General features: G+C 44.6%; 2 protein-coding genes across 8 annotated transcripts in view; both read right to left on the bottom strand.

The window, feature by feature from the left end:
* The window catches only part of segn (Secretagogin), a 49,533-nt gene extending 46,565 nt beyond the window's left edge, over positions 1-2,968 (bottom strand). For 2 of the 3 annotated variants that reach the window (XM_045717675.1, XM_045717674.1), the window contains exons 1-2: positions 2,728-2,968; positions 2,490-2,560 (exon numbers count right to left, since the gene is read on the bottom strand). In XM_045717675.1, the coding sequence (XP_045573631.1) occupies positions 2,490-2,560; positions 2,728-2,797 (141 nt within the window). In that variant the 5' untranslated portion in view covers positions 2,798-2,968. 3 annotated transcript variants of the gene reach the window in all.
* Positions 2,969-10,621: 7,653 nt separating this feature from the next.
* LOC106598556 (F-actin-uncapping protein LRRC16A) overlaps positions 10,622-21,072 on the bottom strand; it is a 294,757-nt gene continuing 284,306 nt past the window's right edge. For 2 of the 5 annotated variants that reach the window (XM_045719313.1, XM_045719316.1), the window contains 2 exons: positions 19,838-19,993; positions 10,622-14,046 (listed from right to left, as the gene is read on the bottom strand). In XM_045719313.1, coding sequence (XP_045575269.1) covers positions 13,868-14,046; positions 19,838-19,993 — 335 coding nt within the window. In that variant the 3' untranslated portion in view covers positions 10,622-13,867. Of the gene's footprint in view, positions 14,047-15,346; positions 15,496-19,837; positions 19,994-21,072 lie in introns of those variants that run through there. The other 3 variants (XM_045719317.1, XM_045719314.1, XM_045719318.1) reach the window with 3 other exon arrangements.

Raw genomic sequence — 21,072 nt, 5'->3', positions numbered from 1 at the left:
AATAAATGACCTGTCCCAGACATGTAGGTGCCAGCAGATTCTCATAATACAGAGACATGAGTCTGTTGTCAATAAATGACCTGTCCCAGACATGTAGGTGCCAGCAGTTTCTCATAATACAGAGACATGAGTCTGTTGTCAATAAATGACCTGTCCCAGACATGTAGGTGCCAGCAGATTCTCATAATACAGAGACATGAGTCTGTTGTCAATAAATGACCTGTCCCAGACATGTAGGTGCCAGCAGTTTCTCATAATACAGAGACATGAGTCTGTTGTCAATAAATGACCTGTCCCAGACATGTAGGTGCCAGCAGCTTCTCATAATACAGAGACATGAGTCTGTTGTCAATAAATGACCTGTCCCAGACATGTAGGTGCCAGTAGATTCTCATAATACAGAGACATGAGTCTGTTGTCAATAAATGAACTGTCCCAGACATGTAGGTGCCAGCAGATTCTCATAATACAGATACATGAGTCTGTTGTCAATAAATGACCTGTCCCAGACATGTAGGTGCCAGCAGCTTCTCATAATACAGATACATGAGTCTGTTGTCAATAAATGACCTGTCCCAGACATGTAGGTGACAGCAGATTCTCATAATACAGAGACATGAGTCTGTTGTCAATAAATGACCTGTCCCAGACATGTAGGTGACAGCAGCTTCTCATAATACAGAGACATGAGTCTGTTGTCAATAAATGACCTGTCCCAGACATGTAGGTGCCAGCAGCTTCTCATAATACAGAGACATGAGTCTGTTGTCAATAAATGACCTGTCCCAGACATGTAGGTGACAGCAGCTTCTCATAATACAGAGACATGAGTCTGTTGTCAATAAATGACCTGTCCCAGACATGTAGGTGACAGCAGCTTCTCATAATACAGAGACATGAGTCTGTTGTCAATATTATTATGTTCCTTATCAGCTGTTGACCTTAAGCATAATGATGTCCAATGTAAGTGAACATATTGACCAAGTAGTGTGTCCGTGGTCTAAGGGCAGGGACAGGACGATCTTTAGTGTAAGACTGAAAGCAAAGTGAAATACAGACAATTTATGGAATTTATTGCAGTCGGGCTAGTTGAGCTCTGAGAATGTAATTGATGCTCACAACCAAAATATAAAGAATTCCAGTGCTGATCTTTCTGATTCCTCTCGTATGTGTAAGTGAAAGTCAGGAAATATATTTCACTTCTGCATGTAAATAGCTAATTGACATTTTTTTTAGGCAAGTGATTATAATATTCTAGGAAACCAAAAACTTCTCCAGATTTGTCCTTTCAGACTTTAATGTCAATACTTCCTGTTTATATGATAGCCAATGAGATGAAAACTGAGCACAGATGTTATTGGTCTTATGACTACCAAGTGGTGGTCAGTTTCATGTATTTTAACAATATCACAACAATATTTAGTTTTCTACACATCTGCAGGAACCATTAAACAACTACATCCCCATCACAGAACCCATTCTCAGTGCTGAACATGGCCTCTCTCTAACCACCCACTGGGAAGTAGGCCAGAACATCAACTATACGTCCCAAATGGCACCCTATTGGCTCTGGTCAAAAGTAGTGCACTATATAGGGGACAGGGTGCCCTATTGGCTCTGGTCAAAAGTAGTGCACTATATAGGGAACAGGGTTCCATAGGGCTTTGGTCAAAAGTAGTGCACTATATAGGGAACAGGGTGCCATATTGCTTTGGTCAAAAGTAGTGCACTATATAGGGAACAGGGTGCCATAGGGTTCTGGTCAAAAGTAGTTCACTATATAGGGAACAGGGTGCCATAGGGCTTTGGTCAAAAGTAGTGCACTATATAGGGAATAGGGTGCCAATTGGGACACACACCCTAATTGCGTTTGCTGATGCCTGTAGCATCCTAATGTCATCCTTGAGCCCATCTGGACAGCAGCTTAACCCACTCAGGAAAAAGACAAACACATACTAAAAGGTGGAGCCTTTGTTTGGACAGAGCTATAACTAAAGATACGCTGCCCTTTGCTGCACAATTACATGGGAAAAGTACTGGCTGTTTTCCTGATACAACCCATAGTTGTATTTACTTGTCAATCATCAGAAGCCTGCCATCGAATCGTTTTATTCACTCATCTAGACCAAGAGGTACATTGATCGACTGTAAATACTTAACACAAAAATAACATGTTGTTGGTAATCTCCCATAGAGGCAACAGTGGCACACCACTTACGGTATACAAGAGGAAGTGCCTTTAACCCGTTGTAGGCTATCTGTAATAGAGGAACGTCCGATAACACTTCCGAGGAACAGTGAGTCATATTTAGAAGAGGATATTTATAATAATAATGTATCTGTTATGCGTCATTTATAAGGGCGCACACTAGTTTCTGGCAGTAACTCGCAAATAGACAAAGTGCACCTGCTGCGCTTCAAATGTGTTGCGCGTTATTAGGCTGCTAATAAAATAGTTAAAAGATAAAAGGGAAAATATATGTACTTACCTCCGGACCTAATTTCGTCATCATGTGACGGAAGAAGTGATCCAACTCCTTCCCCTCGATGTAACCATTATCTGGAGAAGCATTATCAACATTTAAAATACTCTCTCATACGTTTTAGAATACATTTTAAACGTTTTCTTTACATAAATAACATGGTTTTTATTGCATCAAAAATAACATATATCAAGTTATCAAACCATAGCTCGCATGGTTAGGTTATAATATTAATAATTGTCACCGTCTGCATCAAAGTGTTGCCAAATCTCCAGAAAACCAACAGCATCCAAGTGCTCAAAGGCGCAGTCCATTGTAATACACAGGAGTGTAAATTATATCTCTTAATAGGGTTTATGATAGTTCAGTTGACAGCCTACTGTCGCTGTATCCTTGTCGAGTCTACTCTGCACTAGTTCAGTATGACGTTTGGCTGCTTTTCTTGATGTGGCCCGATCAATTCTCCAAACCCCACCTCCTTATATGGACTAATCTGACTTCACCATGACGCGGTGTAGAATGAATAGAATACAGGAGGGCCGAACGGATTTCGACTGCAGAGACATTCGAGAGTTTGGTCAACTTTTAGAATGTTGAATATTGTTCTAATTCTAGACATTCGGTTACATAGCATTGTTTTAATATTCCACATGTAAAGTTAATGGGGAACTAACATGGCTGCCACAGAATGTTCAAGTGTCATGTAAATGTATCATCACGCAGAAACCTCATTGGTCTAACTGTCTAAATACATGGTTCTGCTGACTGTAGCAATAAAGGAGATGAGACTAGTCACACAAATGCTTTCCTCCTGAAACTGGTCTGTCAAAGTTATGCATATCATACCAGAGATGGTTTACGATTTTTAATAGTTTACGAGATTTCATTTCTCACTGGCAGATTTTTAGAGTGGCTGGCTGAATTAATTCTCAGCTTGCATTTAAAAAAGCACTAAATCAAGACATTTACGTCATTTAGCAGACGCTCTTATCCAGAGCGACTTACAAATTGGTGCATTCACCTTATGATATCCAGTAGAACAACCACTTTACAATAGTACATCTATATTTGTTTTTATATATATTTTTTATTTTTTGTAAATATATATTTTTTTGGGGGGGGTAGGTGGGTTAGAAGGATTACTTTATCCTATCCCAGTACAAGACACACTTGTACTGTGATTACAGTTTCACAGTAACATATTTCAGTGTTTTATTCTAGTTGAATTACAGGCCTGTATTCAATCAAACGCAGAATGCAGACAAGAGTTCTCCCATCCCGCTGGGATCACACTGGTTGAATTAAATCGTGGAATAATGTTGAACGGACGTCTATGCCCAGTGAGATGGCTCGGTTTTATCTCATAATTATCCCGCCATCTAGTGGCTAGATGTGCTACTGACCTGCCTATATTCAACACTAACCCGACATTCATAACTAAGTTGAAAGGTTGTATTTAGCACATAAGGCTGGGGAAAAAAGCACTTCACCTGGTAATTACTAGTGGGAAAATCGTGTAAAAGGACGTCACGCTGATTGCTGAGCGTGTACCACTTCATCCCCATGCAGCACATACCTGTCTCGAACCCAGGACCTCTGCTTCACAAATACATAAAAAGCAAAAAGAGAAACGTCCTCTCACTGTCAACTCTGTTTATTTACAGCAAACTTAACATGTGTAAATATTTGTATGAACATAACAAGATTCAACAACTGAGACATAAACTGAACAAGTTCCACAGACATGTGACTAACAGATATGGAATAATGTGTCCCTGAACAAATGGGGGGGAGGGGGTCAAAATCAAATGTAACAGTCAGTATCTGTTGTGGCCACCAGCTGCATTAAGTACTGCAGTGCATCTCCTCCTCATGGACTGCACCAGATTTGCCAGTTCTTGCTGTGAGATGTTACCCCACTCTTCCACCAAGGCACCTGCAAGTTCCCGGACATTTCTGGGGGGAATGGCCCTAGCCCTGACCCTCCGATCCAACAGGTCCCAGACGTGCTCAATGAGATTGAGATCCGGGCTCTTCGCTGGCCATGGCAGAACACTGACATTCCTGTCTTGCAGGAAATCACGCACAGAACGAGCAGTATGGCTGGTGGCATTGTCATGCTGGAGGGTCATGTCAGGATGAGCCTGCAGGAAGGGTACCACATGAAGGAGGAGGATGTCTTCCCTGTAACGCACAGCGTTGAGATTGCCTGCAATGACAACAAGCTCAGTCCGATGATGCTGTGACACACTGCCCCAGACCATGACTAACCCGCCACCTCCAAATCGATCCCGCTCCAGAGTACAGGCCTCGGTGTAACGCTCATTCCTTCGACAATAAACGCGAATCCGACCATCACCCCTGGTGAGACAAAACCGCAACTCGCAAGTGAAGAGCACTTTTTGCCAGTCCTGTCTGGTCCAGCGACGGTGGGTTTGTGCCCATAGGCGACGTTGTTGCCGGTGATGTCTGGTGAGGACTTGCCTTACTACAGGCCTACAAGCCCTCAGTCCAGCCTCTCTCAGCCTATTGCGGACAGTCTGAGCACTGATGGAGGGATTGTGCGTTCCTGGTGTAACTCGGGCAGTTGTTGTCATCCTGTACCTGTCCCGCAGGTGTGATCCTGTGCAGGTGTTGTACACGTCGTCTGCCACGGCGAGGACAATCAGCTGTCCATCCTGTCTCCCTGTAGCGCTGTCTTAGGCGTCTCACAGTATGGACATTGCAATTTATTGCCCTGGCCACATCTGCAGTCTTCATGCCTCCTTGCAGCATGCCTAAGGCACGTTCACACAGATGAGCAGGGACCCTGGGCATCTTTCTTTTGGTGTTTTTCAGAGTCAGTAGAAAGGCCTCTTTAGTGTCCTAAGTTTTCATAACTGTGACCTTAATTGCCTACCGTCTGTAAGCTGTTAGTGTCTTAACAACCGTTCCACAGGTGCATGTTCATTAATTGTTTATTGTTCATTGAACAAGCATGGAAAACAGTGTTTAAACCCTTTACAATGAAAATCTGTGAAGTTATTTGGATTTTTACGAATTATCTTTGAAAGACAGGGTCCTGAAAAAGGGATGTTTCTTTTTTTGCTGAGTTTATATGTAACTATCCTCCCTCAAGCGTCTCTACCGGTCACGATGCGGTACAGAGCTCAATTTGGCCTCTGCGTGCTTCTGGAGGCACCTCAACTGCATCACACCATCCATACGGCGCCTCCGACCACATTTTCAGATCAAGAATAAAACTTAGCTGTGTATTGTAGCTTTCCATGTTATCAGTTGTCTGCAGCTTGTGAGGTGTTTGTCTGCATGTCTGTCTGTCCGCATATCTGTCTGTCCGCATATCTGTCTGCATGTTTGTCTGTCTGTCTGTCTGTCTGCATGTTTGTCTGCGTCTTACTGTTGCCTGTCCTATCTTGCTTTGCAAGTGCTCACTGCTCATTGTTTGTCTGGATTGTTATTGTAATTGTTTTTAATAACCTGCCCAGAGACTGCGGTTGAAAATTAGCCGGCTGGCTAAAACTGTCACTTTTACTGAAACGTTGATTAACGTTCACTGTCCCTGTAAAAATCTAAAATAAACTCCAAGTGCTACATTCACCCCTCAAACTTACTTAACAGCGACCCCGGCGTTGCGCTGTAGATCCGGGTCACGGCACCACTTTAGAGGACGTCACGCTGCTTGCTTAGGGAGTACCACTTTACCCCGATTTGGCACATACCTGGCTCCAACCCGGGACCTCTGCATGTGAATGCATCCAACTCGTATTTACTACTTCACAACTGGAAATGTCCACCTTCCCATTTATGAATGCAGCATAACCCTCGTCCCCAGGCTACTGCACACAGCAAGCCTTGCACATCAACGATTCAAAGTTGGCCTTAGTGGGAGTGAATACAATTTGGAATAAAAAAGTAATCAACTTTGTAAACAAAACATCCATTGAATTATTCAAGTAACTGTCTTAGAGGCCTTTTCTTTCCCCCATCACTCACAGCCAAAGATATTAAAACGTTATATTCAGCCAATGTCTGCCATGACAATCACTATTAACCTCATGACATGGGTCCCTCCCATTCTTCTAGGTGCAGACTGAAAACATCCCATAATACTCGCATCGTTACTGGTCCCAATGGAGAAGTTAGTTACTGGTCCCAATGGAGAAGTTAGTTACTGGTCCCAATGGAGAAGTTAGTTACTGGTCCCAATGGAGAAGTTAGTTACTGGTCCCAATGGAGAAGTTAGTTACTGGTCCCAATGGAGAAGTTAGTTACTGGTCCCAATGGAGAAGTTAGTTACTGGTCCCAATGGAGAAGTTAGTTGCTGGTCCCAATGGAGAAGTTAGTTGCTGGTCCCAATGGAGAAGTTAGTTACTGGTCCCAATGGAGAAGTTAGTTACTGGTCCCAATGGAGAAGTTAGTTACTGGTCCCAATGGAGAAGTTAGTTACTGGTCCCAATGGAGAAGTTAGTTACTGGTCCCAATGGAGAAGTTAGTTACTGGTCCCAATGGAGAAGTTAGTTGCTGGTCCCAATGGAGAAGTTAGTTGCTGGTCCCAATGGAGAAGTTAGTTACTGGTCCCAATGGAGAAGTTAGTTACTGGTCCCAATGGAGAAGTTAGTTACTGGTCCCAATGGAGAAGTTAGTTACTGGTCCCAATGGAGAAGTTAGTTGCTGGTCCCAATGGAGAAGTTAGTTACTGGTCCCAATGGAGAAGTTAGTTACTGGTCCCAATGGAGAAGTTAGTTACTGGTCCCAATGGAGAAGTTAGTTACTGGTCCCAATGGAGAAGTTAGTTACTGGTCCCAATGGAGAAGTTAGTTACTGGTCCCAATGGAGAAGTTAGTTACTGGTCCCAATGGAGAAGTTAGTTACTGGTCCCAATGGAGAAGTTAGTTACTGGTCCCAATGGAGATGTTAGTTACTGGTCCCAATGGAGAAGTTAGTTACTGGTCCCAATGGAGAAGTTAGTTACTGGTCCCAATGGAGAAGTTAGTTACTGGTCCCAATGGAGAAGTTAGTTACTGGTCCCAATGGAGAAGTTAGTTACTGGTCCCAATGGAGAAGTTAGTTACTGGTCCCAATGGAGAAGTTAGTTACTGGTCCCAATGGAGAAGTTAGTTACTGGTCCCAATGGAGAAGCTAGTTACTGGTCCCAATGGAGAAGTTAGTTACTGGTCCCAATGGAGAAGTTTGTGGAGAAGGTTGTACTAGGATGTTCCACATGCTACCAAAGGTTGTGATGAACGTCCCCAGTCTGGCTCCCCTGGTCACCCCAGTCTGACTCCCCTGGTCACCCCAGTCTGACTCCCCCGGTCACCCCAGTCCGACTCCCCTGGTCACCCCAGTCTGACTCCCCTGGTCACCCCAGTCTGGCGCCCCCTGGTCATCCCAGTCTGACTCCCCTGGTCACCCCAGTCCGACTCCCCTGGTCACCCCAGTCCGGCTCCCCCGGTCACCCCAGTCTGGCGCCCCCTGGTCACCCCAGTCTGGCTCCCCTGGTCACCCCAGTCTGACTCCCCTGGTCACCTCAGTCTGACTCCCCCGGTCACCCAGTCTGACTCCCCTGGTCACCCCAGTCTGGCTCCCCCTGGTCACCCCAGTCTGGCTCCCCTGGTCACCCCAGTCTGGCTCCCTGGTCACCCCAGTCTGACTCCCCTGGTCACCCCAGTCTGGCTCCCCTGGTCACCCCAGTCTGACTCCCCTGGTCACCCCAGTCTGGCTCCCCTGGTCACCTCCAGTCTGACTCCCCTGGTCACCACAGTCTGACTCCCCTGGTCACCCCAGTCTGGCTCCCTGGTCACCCCAGTCTGGCTCCCCTGGTCACCCCAGTCTGACTCCCCTGGTCACCCCAGTCTGACTCCCCTGGTCACCCCAGTCTGACTCCCCTGGTCACCCCAGTCTGGCTCCCCTGGTCACCCCAGTCTGGCTCCCCTGGTCACCCCAGTCTGGCTCCCCTGGTCACCCCAGTCTGACTCCCCTGGTCACCCCAGTCTGACTCCCCTGGTCACCCCAGTCTGACTCCCCTGGTCACCCCAGTCTGGCTCCCCTGGTCACCCCAGTCTGGCTCCCCTGGTCACCCCAGTCTGGCTCCCCTGGTCACCCCAGTCTGGCTCCCCTGGTCACCCCAGTCTGACTCCCCTGGTCACCCCAGTCTGGCTCCCCTGGTCACCCCAGTCTGACTCCCCCTGGTCACCCCAGTCTGACTCCCCTGGTCACCCCAGTCTGACTCCCCTGGTCACCCCAGTCTGACTCCCCTGGTCACCCCAGTCTGGCTCCCCTGGTCACCCCAGTCTGGCTCCCCCTGGTCACCCCAGTCTGGCTCCCCTGGTCACCCCAGTCTGGCTCCCCTGGTCACCCCAGTCTGGCTCCCCCTGGTCACCCCAGTCTGACTCCCTGGTCACCCCAGTCTGACTCCCCTGGTCACCCCAGTCTGGCTCCCCTGGTCACCCCAGTCTGGCTCCCCCTGGTCACCCCAGTCTGACTCCCCTGGTCACCCCAGTCTGACTCCCCTGGTCACCCCAGTCTGGCTCCCCTGGTCACCCCAGTCTGACTCCCCTGGTCACCCCAGTCTGGCTCCCTGGTCACCCCAGTCTGGCTCCCCTGGTCACCCCAGTCTGACTCCCCTGGTCACCCCAGTCTGGCTCCCTGGTCACCCCAGTCTGGCTCCCCTGGTCACCCGCTCCCTGGTCACCCCAGTCTGACTCCCCTGGTCACCCCAGTCTGACTCCCCTGGTCACCCCAGTCTGACTCCCCTGGTCACCCCAGTCTGACTCCCCTGGTCACCCCAGTCTGACTCCCCTGGTCACCCCAGTCTGGCTCCCTGGTCACCCCAGTCTGACTCCCTGGTCACCCCAGTCTGTCTCCCCTGGTCACCCCAGTCTGACTCCCCTGGTCACCTCAGTCTGACTCCCCTGGTCACCCCAGTCTGACTCCCCTGGTCACCCCAGTCTGGCTCCCCCTGGTCACCCCAGTCTGGCTCCCCTGGTCACCCCAGTCTGGCTCCCCTGGTCACCCCAGTCTGACTCCCCTGGTCACCCCAGTCTGGCTCCCCCGGTCACCCCAGTCTGGCTCCCCTGGTCACCCCAGTCTGACTCCCCTGGTCACCCCAGTCTGGCTCCCCTGGTCACCCCAGTCTGGCTCCCCCTGGTCACCCCAGTCTGGCTCCCCTGGTCACCCCAGTCTGGCTCCCCTGGTCACCCCAGTCTGACTCCCCTGGTCACCCCAGTCTGACTCCCCTGGTCACCCCAGTCTGGCTCCCCTGGTCACCCCAGTCTGGCTCCCCTGGTCACCCCAGTCTGACTCCCCTGGTCACCCCAGTCTGGCTCCCCTGGTCACCCCAGTCTGGCTCCCCTGGTCACCCCAGTCTGACTCCCCTGGTCACCCCAGTCTGACTCCCCTGGTCACCCCAGTCTGACTCCCCTGGTCACCCCAGTCTGGCTCCCCCTGGTCACCCCAGTCTGACTCCCCTGGTCACCCCAGTCTGGCTCCCCTGGTCACCCCAGTCTGACTCCCCTGGTCACCCCAGTCTGACTCCCCTGGTCACCCCAGTCTGGCTCCCCTGGTCACCCCAGTCTGGCTCCCCTGGTCACCCCAGTCTGTCTCCCTGGTCACCCCAGTCTGGCTCCCCTGGTCACCCCAGTCTGGCTCCCCTGGTCACCCCAGTCTGGCTCCTGAGGTCTCCAAATAAGTTCCAAAGCATGTCAAGCCATTTGAATTGAACTCCATACTGTGACAGACCACTCCTTCTGCTCTCAGAGACTTCAGTTGGGACAAGCTTTAAGAAGAATGGAGGACAACCGCTCACACTTTCATGAGTTTCCTGGAGACTGTGAGCACATTTGGAAAGTAGACAGAATGAGAAGCCACAACAAGCTCAAACAAAAGAAGAGCAGATGGCTGGAGAGAGAGTCTTCTCAGGGTCACTCCGAGACGATGAGTACCGCAATGTATGGGACCTCTATTGTGCCTCATCACGGTAATGCAGAGGAAGGATGCCAGCATCGGCTTGCTAGACTTGGCATCCGTGTCAACAGGCAGAGCACATAGAAGAAGCTTAAAGTAATGGAACCCCATTCATTCAACACTGATTCAACCATCAATGTGTCATCAAAGATCTGTACAAATCTCATTTAGACGTGTTCAATCTGTACAATTATTTTAATTGGTATAAATATTCACATAAGGAAGGACATGTGTGATTTAGTGAAACATGTTAAGGAGTGTTGTCCGTAACTAAATAAAGCATACAGCATAACAACATGGAGTCATTTTCTTTGTTGAATTAACTTTCCTTTTTTTTGCTTTTCAGAAATGATCAGGCAAATATATCAATGTTTCTGCTTGTTTCTTGTCATAAAAATAAAATAATCCAACTAATGAATTGTTTAAAGAATAAGAAGAAAACAATGAAATCGACTAATTGATTTCCTCAGTATTAACACAATGTACATTTACAATAAGGACAAGAAAAGGGATAAAAACACAACCGACCACTGTTTTTATTTCAATAAATTACATCATTATATAAACCTATTTTAGTAGTGTGCTTAGTAGTACCATAGTAGTATAGGATGTGTACACATACGTGTGTGGATATATTACATGTATCTTAACATACAGTATTATATTACAAGTATGTAACTTAACATACAGTATTATAATACATGTATGTATCTTAACATACAGTATTATATTACATGTATGTAATTTAACATACAGTATTGTAATACATGTAACCTAACATACAGTATTATATTACATGTATGTAACTTAACATACAGTATTATATTACATGTATGTAACTTAACATACAGTATTATATTACATGTATGTAACTTAACATACAGTATTATACTACACATACAGTACATCACACATGCATATCAGACACACAAATTCAGCAGTAATCACTCTGCCTGTCTGAGAGATAGACTCTCTCTCTTACTTATTTAACTCTTACTGATTCTTTTAACACGTCGTTCCATGGTTTTATTGTTTCATAGAACCAAACAGAAGACAGACAGCTGCTCTTTATCCCCAAACAGAAAGAATAAAATACAAGACAGAGAAATCCAACCAACACAGTTAACCAGAGGGGTTATCCTACGAAGCATGCTAGATCTACTCAGGGTCTTCTAGAGCTAACCAGCTTCAGTTAGCTTCACATCCCAGTTCAGGCTTCATGTGTACCTAACGACGGTGGATATTGCTTGTACGCCTGCCGCTAACTCTAGAAGGCTTGGAACTGCACATGGCTAGTCGAACGGCGAACTCTTCATTGTGACAATGCTGAAACGTCAATCCATGGGCGACTCAGTGCAACATTTTCATTGGTGCAGAAATCAAGAGAAAAGAAAAGTTATTTTGGAAATTCAGCAGCTGTGGTGTGAAATTGGCTTTTAGAAGTTCCGTCTTTATTTCATTACTTATCATTAATTAGTCTTTATTTTATTACTTATCATTAGTGCCGTCTTTATCTTATTACTTATCATTAATTAGTCTTTATTTTATTACTTATCATTAATTAGTCTTTATTTTATTACTTATCATTAATTAGTCTTTATTTTATTACTTATCATTAATGCGTTTTATTTTATTACTTATCATTAATTGTCTTTATTTTATTACTTATCATTAATTCGTCTTTATTTTATTACTTGTCTTTGGTGTGTTTATCAATGCACAACAACCACAGGCACCTCCCCCCCTCCTATCAATAAAATAATATTATGAATCATACAGAAGTGCTCCTGTGGGTGAAGTTTAGAATGCATTCTGTCATTACTAAATGTGAAATGTTATATATTTTAACATTACTAGTTTTTAACACAGAAAACATTTATATATTTCAAATCAGTGGTCTTCCTCAAATGAAGGGGATGAGGCAGTCTTGGCGAGAGTGAGGGAAACTGATTTGATTGATCATTTGATTCAAGGGAAGTGGAGTTAGCCTTCCCCGGAGCGGGTTAGTTCTGGAGGATTCGTTGCCATAGAAATTCACCTGGCTAAAAGGTGAGCCGCTTTGACCTGTTATCCCGAGTTGAACTCATAGTTTACCAAAGTTACCTTGCTACCTGCTTCGTAGAATACCCCTCAGGGTCCTAGTTCAGTAGAGAGCGTAATAAACTAAAACAAGTGTTTCTTATTGGACAAGTTCAGGTAATTTACCTCCCTGTTTCAGTCAGTTTTCTGCCTACTGAACATGGCCCAGGTGGACAGGTTCATGGAATGTGATGCATTCACAGCATTCAACCCAGTCCCCGACATCACTATGTTCTGACTCAGTAAGCCAATCCTTCAGGCCAAGCCATGATTACAGGTCGTGAAGAAAATAAACTACTGGCAGCGAGGCAGCAAACGAAGACCGATTGAAAGACCGAAAGGTGCCGAGGCCAGGACATGACCCCTAGTTGTCTGGCCCTGACTGACTGGACAGCAGCGTTGGGGTCAATTCCATTTCAATTCCAGTCAATCCAGAAACTAAGCCAATTAAAAAATGTTCTTATTGAAAAGCAGTGAAGAGAAATGGAAATGGAATTTCAGTTTACTTCCTGAATTGCTGGACAGGTTTGAAAACGTCCGTCTGTCCACATGAAGCAGTCAGGTCCTGAATTAGTAGCCAATTGACCATGAGTGCAGAAAAGCCCCGAGCTGGACTTCCATCCATGTCCAGCTTTCACTTAGCATGGATACCAATCTGAATAGTGAAACAGTGCCATATTCAGTGTGGATTCCAGGCTAGCTTTTACTGGCCTGACAGTACACCAGTTCAGTTCCCAATACAAGCACAGGGGATGACCGACACACAAAGCTATGATGACATAGTCCACACATGTCCAAACCATGATGACATAGTACACACAGGGCCAAACCATGATGACATAGTCCACACAGGGCCAAACCATGATGACATAGTACACACATGGCCAAACCATGATGACATAGTCCACACATGGCCAAACCATGATGACATAGTACACACATGGCCAAACCATGATGACATAGTCCACACATGGCCAAACCATGATGACATAGTACACACATGGCCAAACCATGATGACATAGTCCACACATGGCCAAACCATGAGATATCGGAGTCATGTAAAGGGATGTCCCTCTCCTTCCCCCTTCAGAAAAGGTGCTGTTTATTTTCCACAGTGACTTAACACACAACAGTGCATCATCATAACAGTGCTTTAGCCGTATTTATCTTGGTATTACTGAGATTAGTGAAAGTGTACTATCAAAGTGAAACACTTCACAGGGGTTACTCTCCCGACAGTCTTCTTTAGACATAGGGTCTTTGCTTTCTGATTCCTGATATCAGATATATTGAGATGACAGGCAGGTACCATGCACCTGTCATTCATTGAGAGTTTAGTTTCTCATATAAAAATAAAGTCTTTGTCGGCCTCTTCTCCAGATTGGGAAGACTTTCTCCCCGGTCCCTTGTCTCTGTCAGGGTTGGGGGTTTGGTCCTTGGGTTTGGAGACGTTGTCCTCAGAGTTGTGGCGGTGGGGGCTCTGGTGTTTGGCAGGGTCTGACACTGAGCCTGGTTTCACTGCTGAGGAGAAGAGGACAGGGTCTGGTTAGGAGAATGAACAGCAGAGGACAGGGTCTGGTTAGGAGAATGAACAGCAGAGGATAGGGTCTGGTTAGGAGAATGAACAGCAGAGGACAGGGTCTGGTTAGGAGAATGAACAGCAGAGGACAGGGTCTGGTTAGGAGAATGAACAGCAGAGGACAGGGTCTGGTTAGGAGAATGAACAGCAGAGGACAGGGTCTGGTTAGGAGAATGAACAGCAGAGGACAGGGTCTGGTTAGGAGAATGAACAGCAGAGGACAGGGTCTGGTTAGGAGAATGAACAGCAGAGGACAGGGTCTGGTTAGGAGAATGAACTGCAGAGGACAGGGTCTGGTTAGGAGAATGAACAGCAGAGGACAGGGTCTGGTTAGGAGAACGAACAGCAGAGGACAGGGTCTGGTTAGGAGAACGAACAGCAGAGGACAGGGTCTGGTTAGGAGAATGAACAGCAGAGGACAGGGTCTGGTTAGGAGAACGAACAGCAGAGGACAGGGTCTGGTTAGGAGAATGAACAGCAGAGGACAGGGTCTGGTTAGGAGAATGAACAGCAGAGGACAGGGTCTGGTTAGGAGAATGAACAGCAGAGGACAGGGTCTGGTTAGGAGAATGAACAGCAGAGGACAGGGTCTGGTTAGGAGAATGAACAGCAGAGGACAGGGTCTGGTTAGGAGAATGAACAGCAGAGGACAGGGTCTGGTTAGGAGAATGAACAGCAGAGGACAGGGTCTGGTTAGGAGAATGAACAGCAGAGGACAGGGTCTGGTTAGGAGAATGAACAGCAGAGGACAGGGTCTGGTTAGGAGAATGAACAGCAGAGGGCGCCAAAAAACAACCTTTTCTGAAAACAAATTGTTTCATTTCTGTTTTAATCTCCATCTCTACCTCATCAGTGCTAAAAATGAGTCAAAATAACACTTTTAGACAGTAACTTGTGAAAGATGAATCAATCCAACACATTTTCTAAAGAAAAGCAAGCACATTTTCCAACTGGCACCAACTGGCATATAGACATGTTCTAAAAATATGAAGGTATGTGAGGCCTAGAGAAGCCCGGGTAACTTTCTGCCTCAGGTGCCAGTTGGAGAAAGATCAGTAGGCGGTATGGTAGATTCATTTTGGTAAGCTTCCTTCAATTATAAGTCATCACTATCAATCAAATCACGTCCAGAAGCTCCAATAATGAATCTCACTGCAGACTGACCTGAACTACGGGACAAGATGAGAGATCATGAAAGATACAAGTGAGAGAGGAGGAGGGAAAGGGAGAACTTCTTCTAACCAGTAAAGGGGAGGGACTTCCTGCTCTTGTGCTCGCCCACTTCCTGTTCGGTGCTGGTAGGTGATTGGCAGGCGTGTCGGGCTCTGAGATTGGCCTGTCAGCTTCCTGATCAGAATCAAACACACTAGCGTCTTCTGTTGGAACATTCACTAGGGAGAGGGTGGAGGGAGGGAGGCTGGGCTTTAGTGCTCGTTGGTCAATTAGCCATTCAATTAGCCACAGGGCCAATCCCATTGGGGCATAGTAATTCATTCTAATTTGTCTTTCAGCACATCTGGGCTGCTACAAATAGAATACAAGTAGGTAATGTGTGGTTCTTTTTGATGGAGTTTTTAAAGAATGAGTAGCCTATCAATAACCTATCAATAACCTATCAATAAGCTATCAATAAGCTATCAATAACCTATCAATAAGCTATCAATGACATATCAATAAGCTATCAATAAGCTATCAATAAGCTATCAATAACCTATCAATAACCTATCAATAAGCTATCAATAACCTATCAATAACCTATCAATAAGCTATCAATAAGCTATCAATGACATATCAATAAGCTATCAATAAGCTATCAATGACATATCAATAACATCGATAACCTATCGATAGATTCAATCTTGATCCATAGAACATGATTTAAATCTCCTCACTAGCACTGGGGGTGAAGTGTGGTCTGTGGTGCCCTCAGTGACTGTTCATAGGAGTAATGTTGGTGTGTAGTAGACTGTGTAGTAGAGCGTGTAGTAGAGCGTGTAGTAGAGCGTGTAGTAGAGTGTGTAGTAGAGTGTGTAGTAGAGTGTGTAGTAGGGTGTGTAGTAGACTGTGTTATAGAGTGTGTAGTAGAGTGTGTAATAACTGTGTTATAGAGTGTAGTAAAGTGTGTAGTAGACTGTTATAGAGTATGTAGTAGACTGTGTAGTAGAGTGTGTTATAGAGTGAGTAGTAGAGCGAGTAGTAGTGTGTAGTTGAGTGTGTAGTAGTGTGTAGTAGAGTGTGTAGTAGAGTGTGTAGTAGACTGTAGTAGAGTGTAGTAGAGTGTGTAGTAGAGTGTGTTATAGAGTGAGTAGTAGAGTGTGTAGTAGACTGTAGTAGAGTGTAGTAGAGTGTGTAGTAGAGTGTGTAGTAGAGTGTGTTATAGAGTGAGTAGTAGAGTGTGTAGTAGTGTGTAGTAGAGTGTGTAGTAGTGTGTAGTAGAGTGTGTAGTAGAGTGTGTAGTAGAGTGTAGTAGAGTGTGTAGTAGAGTGTGTTATAGAGCGAGTAGTAGTGTGTAGTAGAGTGTGTAGTAGTGTGTAGTAGAGTGTGTAGTAGTGTGTAGTAGAGTGTGTAGTAGAGTGTAGTAGAGTGTAGTAGAGTGTGTAGTAGACTGTAGTAGAGTGTGTAGTAGAGTGTGTAGTAGACTGTAGTAGAGTGTGTAGTAGACTGTAGTAGAGTGTGTAGTAGAGTGTAGTAGAGTGTGTAGTAAACTGTGTAGTAGAGTGTGTAGTAGAGTGTGTAGTAGAGTGTGTAGTAGACTGTAGTAGAGTGTGTAGTAGAGTGTAGTAGAGTGTGTAGTAGAGTGTGTAGTAGACTGTAGTAGAGTGTGTAGTAGAGTGTGTAGTAGAGTGTGTAGTAGACTGTGTAGTAGAGTGTGTAGTAGAGTGTGTAGTAGACTGTAGTAGAGTGTGTAGTAGAGTGTGTTGTAGAGTGTGTAGTAGAGTGTGTAGTAGACTGTGTAGTAGAGTGTGTAGTAGAGTGTGTAGTAGAGTGTGTAGTAGACTGTAGTAGAGTGTGTAGTAGAGTGTGTAGTAGACTGTGTAGTAGACTGTAGTAGAGTGTGTAGTAGAGTGTGTAGTAGAGTGTGTAGTAGAGTGTAGTAGAGTGTGTAGTAGAGTGTAGTAGAGTGTGTAGTAGAGTGTGTTATAGAGTATGTAGTAGACTGTGTAGTGTATTTTCTGCATTATGCAATGATATGGGCAGCGACCATGTAACACTTTTACAACATACAGACTGCACTGGTTATCAAGGGGCAAAGTATTGACACGTTTCTTTGATTTGAGAGACGAGCTTAAAGTTCTTTACTGACCAAAATGTTCACTTGTCTGACCACTTGCATGATGATGAGTTTATCACACGACTGGCCTATCTGGGGGATGTTTTTTCTGGCCTGAATGATCTGAATGTAGGATTACAGGGACTCTCCACAACTATATTCAATGTGCGGGACAAAATTGAGGCTATGATTAAGAAGTTGGAACAAGGACAACACACAGGTCTTTCCATCATTGTATGATTTTTTGTGTGCAAATTAACTCAAGTTTACGGACAATGTCAAATGTGCGAGCTGGCTGCGCAATTACACAGGTACTTTCCCAAAATGGACGACACAAACAACTGGATTCATTATCCCTTTCATGCCCTGCCTCCAGTCCACTTACCCATATCTGAACAAGAGAGCCTCATCCAACCCAACACTGCAGTTATGTGCATCCTTTCAAGCACACCCTTCTCATTAACCTGTGGTGAGTTATTCTCAATTGTCGATAAACAAATAAGGTTTTATATGTAAGATGGTTAAATAAAGAGCAAAATGATTGATTATTATTATATAATTATTTGTGCCCTGGTCCTATAAGAGCTCTTTGTCACTTCCCACGAGCCGGGTTGTGACAAAAACTCACTCATTCCTGTTTAATAAATGTATCGTATAGTGTGTGTATGGCAGGCTTACAATGATGGCAAAAAACAACATTTCAGAGTGCTCTGACCCTGGTGCTAGAGGGGGTACGTAGCTGGAGGTTGATAGAGATAAATCCTAGCCTATCTATCTATGAGGAAAACCACAGAGATAAATCCTAGCCTATCTATCTATGAGGAAAACCACAGAGATATATCCTAGTCTATCTATGAGGAAAACCACAGAGATAAATCCTAGCCTATCTATCTATGAGGAAAACCACAGAGATAAATCCTAGCCTATCTATCTATGAGGAAAACCACAGAGATAAATCCTAGCCTATCTATCTATGAGGAAAACCACAGAGATAAATCCTAGCCTATCTATCTATGAGAAAAACCACAGAGATAAATCCTAGCCTATCTATCTATGAGGAAAACCACAGAGATAAATCCTAGCCTATCTATCTATGAGGAAAAACCACAGAGATAAATCCTAGCCTATCTATCTATGAGGAAAACCACAGAGATATATCCTAGCCTATCTATCTATGAGGAAAACCACAGAGATAAATCCTAGCCTATCTATCTATGAGGAAAACCACAGAGATAAATCCTAGCCTATCTATCTATGAGGAAAACCACAGAGATAAATCCTAGCCATCTATCTATGAGGAAAACCACAGAGATATATCCTAGCTTATCTATCTATGAGGAAAAACCACAGAGATAAATCCTAGCCTATCTATCTATGAGGAAAACCACAGAGATAAATCCTAGCCTATCTATCTATGAGGAAAACCACAGAGATAAATCCTAGCCATCTATCTATGAGGAAAACCACAGAGATAAATCCTAGCCTATCTATCTATGAGAAAAACCACAGAGATAAATCCTAGCCTATCTATCTATGAGGAAAACCACAGAGATAAATCCTAGCCTATCTATCTATGAGGAAAACCACAGAGATAAATCCTAGCCTATCTATCTATGAGAAAAACCACAGAGATAAATCCTAGCCTATCTATCTATGAGGAAAACCACAGAGATAAATCCTAGCCTATCTATCTATGAGGAAAACCACAGAGATAAATCCTAGCCTATCTATCTATGAGGAAAACCACAGAGATATATCCTAGTCTATCTATGAGGAAAACCACAGAGATAAATCCTAGCCTATCTATCTATGAGAAAAACCACAGAGATAAATCCTAGCCATCTATCTATGAGGAAAACCACAGAGATAAATCCTAGCCATCTATCTATGAGGAAAACCACAGAGATAAATCCTAGCCTATCTATCTATGAGAAAAACCACAGAGATAAATCCTAGCCTATCTATCTATGAGGAAAACCACAGAGATAAATCCTAGCCTATCTATCTATGAGGAAAACCACAGAGATAAATCCTAGCCTATCTATCTATGAGGAAAACCACAGAGATAAATCCTAGCCTATCTATCTATGAGGAAAACAGTAATCTATGAAGGATTAATGATATCTATCTACAAGACAAAGGCTACGTCCAAAATGACATTGTATGAGACTATTCACTTGGAATAAGATGGAACGGCAAACTTAGCAAAAAAAGAGTTAAAATGTAGCTGTAGTTGTGATTGTGCATTTTTTCAATGCAGTAAGGATAATCTATTCTGCTGTCAGATACATCTCTCTCTCTACTGAGAACAGACACAGTTTGAGGGAAACAGAGGCCTGCGCATTAGGGCTAAATAGCCTCTCCTTCCAGGCTTCCTCAACCGCAAAGTGATGAACGACACCTGGAAGTATGATAGTGCGTGACTAGGTGTGTTCCTACCTGGATGGGTAAAGGTAACCTACCTGCCTGAGCAGAGGGGTTTCTGTTGCTCCCCGTGCCCCCCAGTAGAGGACTGCCCTGTCCCTCCTTGTCCTTGTCCAAGGGGACCCTCTTCAGGCTGTAAGGCAGCATTGCACCCTTGGGAGACACATTCCCTCCAGGGGAGTCACAGACCTCATCTGGCAGACAGAAAGAGAAACAGTATCAGAACTACATCAAGGTTTCTATTGTCCCAAAACCAGGACAGGTGTGTGTTAAATGTCCAGGTTAAGATATGTCATTTATTGTTGTTTACGTAGTTGATGACAGCGACAGGAAGCCAGATTAGTTGGCATCCCAGGTGAAGATCTGTGGTCTATTGAAAGGCAGAAGGTGTCCAGCCTCAGGCCCCAGAATATTACTATTACACTATCCCTAGATCTTTTAACAGATTTAACATCCAGGGGCTAGATAGTTCTAGATCTATAACAGCTTTAACATCCAGGGGATAGATAGTTCTAGATCTTTAACAGCTTTAACATCCAGGGGCTAGATAGTTCTAGATCTTTAACAGCTTTAACATCCAGGGGCTAGATAGTTCTAGATCTTTAACATCCAGGGGCTAGATAGTTCTAGATCTTTAACAGCTTTAACATCCAGGGGCTAGATAGTTCTAGATCTTTAACAGCTTTAACATCCAGGGGCTAGATAGTTCTAGATCTTTAACAGCTTTAACATCCAGGGGCTAGATAGTTCTAGATCTTCAACAGCTTTAAAATCCAGGGGCTAGATAGTTCTAGATCTTTAACAGCTTTAAAATCCAGGGGCTAGATAGTTCTAGATTTTCAACAGCTTTAAAATCCAGTGGCTAGATAGTTGTAGATCTTTAAAATCCAGTGGCTAGATAGTTCTAGACCTTTAACATCCAGGGACTAGATAGTTGTAGATCTTTAACCTCCAGGGGCTAGATAGTTCTAGACCTTTAACATCCAGGGACTAGATAGTTGTAGATCTTTAACATCCAGGGGCTAGATAGTTGTAGATCTTTAACATCCAGGGGCTAGATAGTTGTAGATCTTTAACATCCAGGGGCTAGATAGTGTCCTAGTATCCCCCCTATGCTCCTGTCCTCCATACCACTGGAATAATATATATATATATATATTGTTTATCTGTATCTATGCTCCTGTCCTCCATACCACTGGAATAAAATGTATATATATATTGTTTATCTGATCCATACTGTATCTATGCTCCTGTCCTCCATACCACTGGAATA

The sequence above is a fragment of the Salmo salar genome, chromosome ssa05 (genome assembly GCF_905237065.1).
Source record: "Salmo salar chromosome ssa05, Ssal_v3.1, whole genome shotgun sequence".
In the NCBI taxonomy this organism is placed as follows: Eukaryota; Metazoa; Chordata; class Actinopteri; order Salmoniformes; family Salmonidae; genus Salmo; species Salmo salar.
This window is presented reverse-complemented; position numbering and strand designations above follow the sequence as displayed.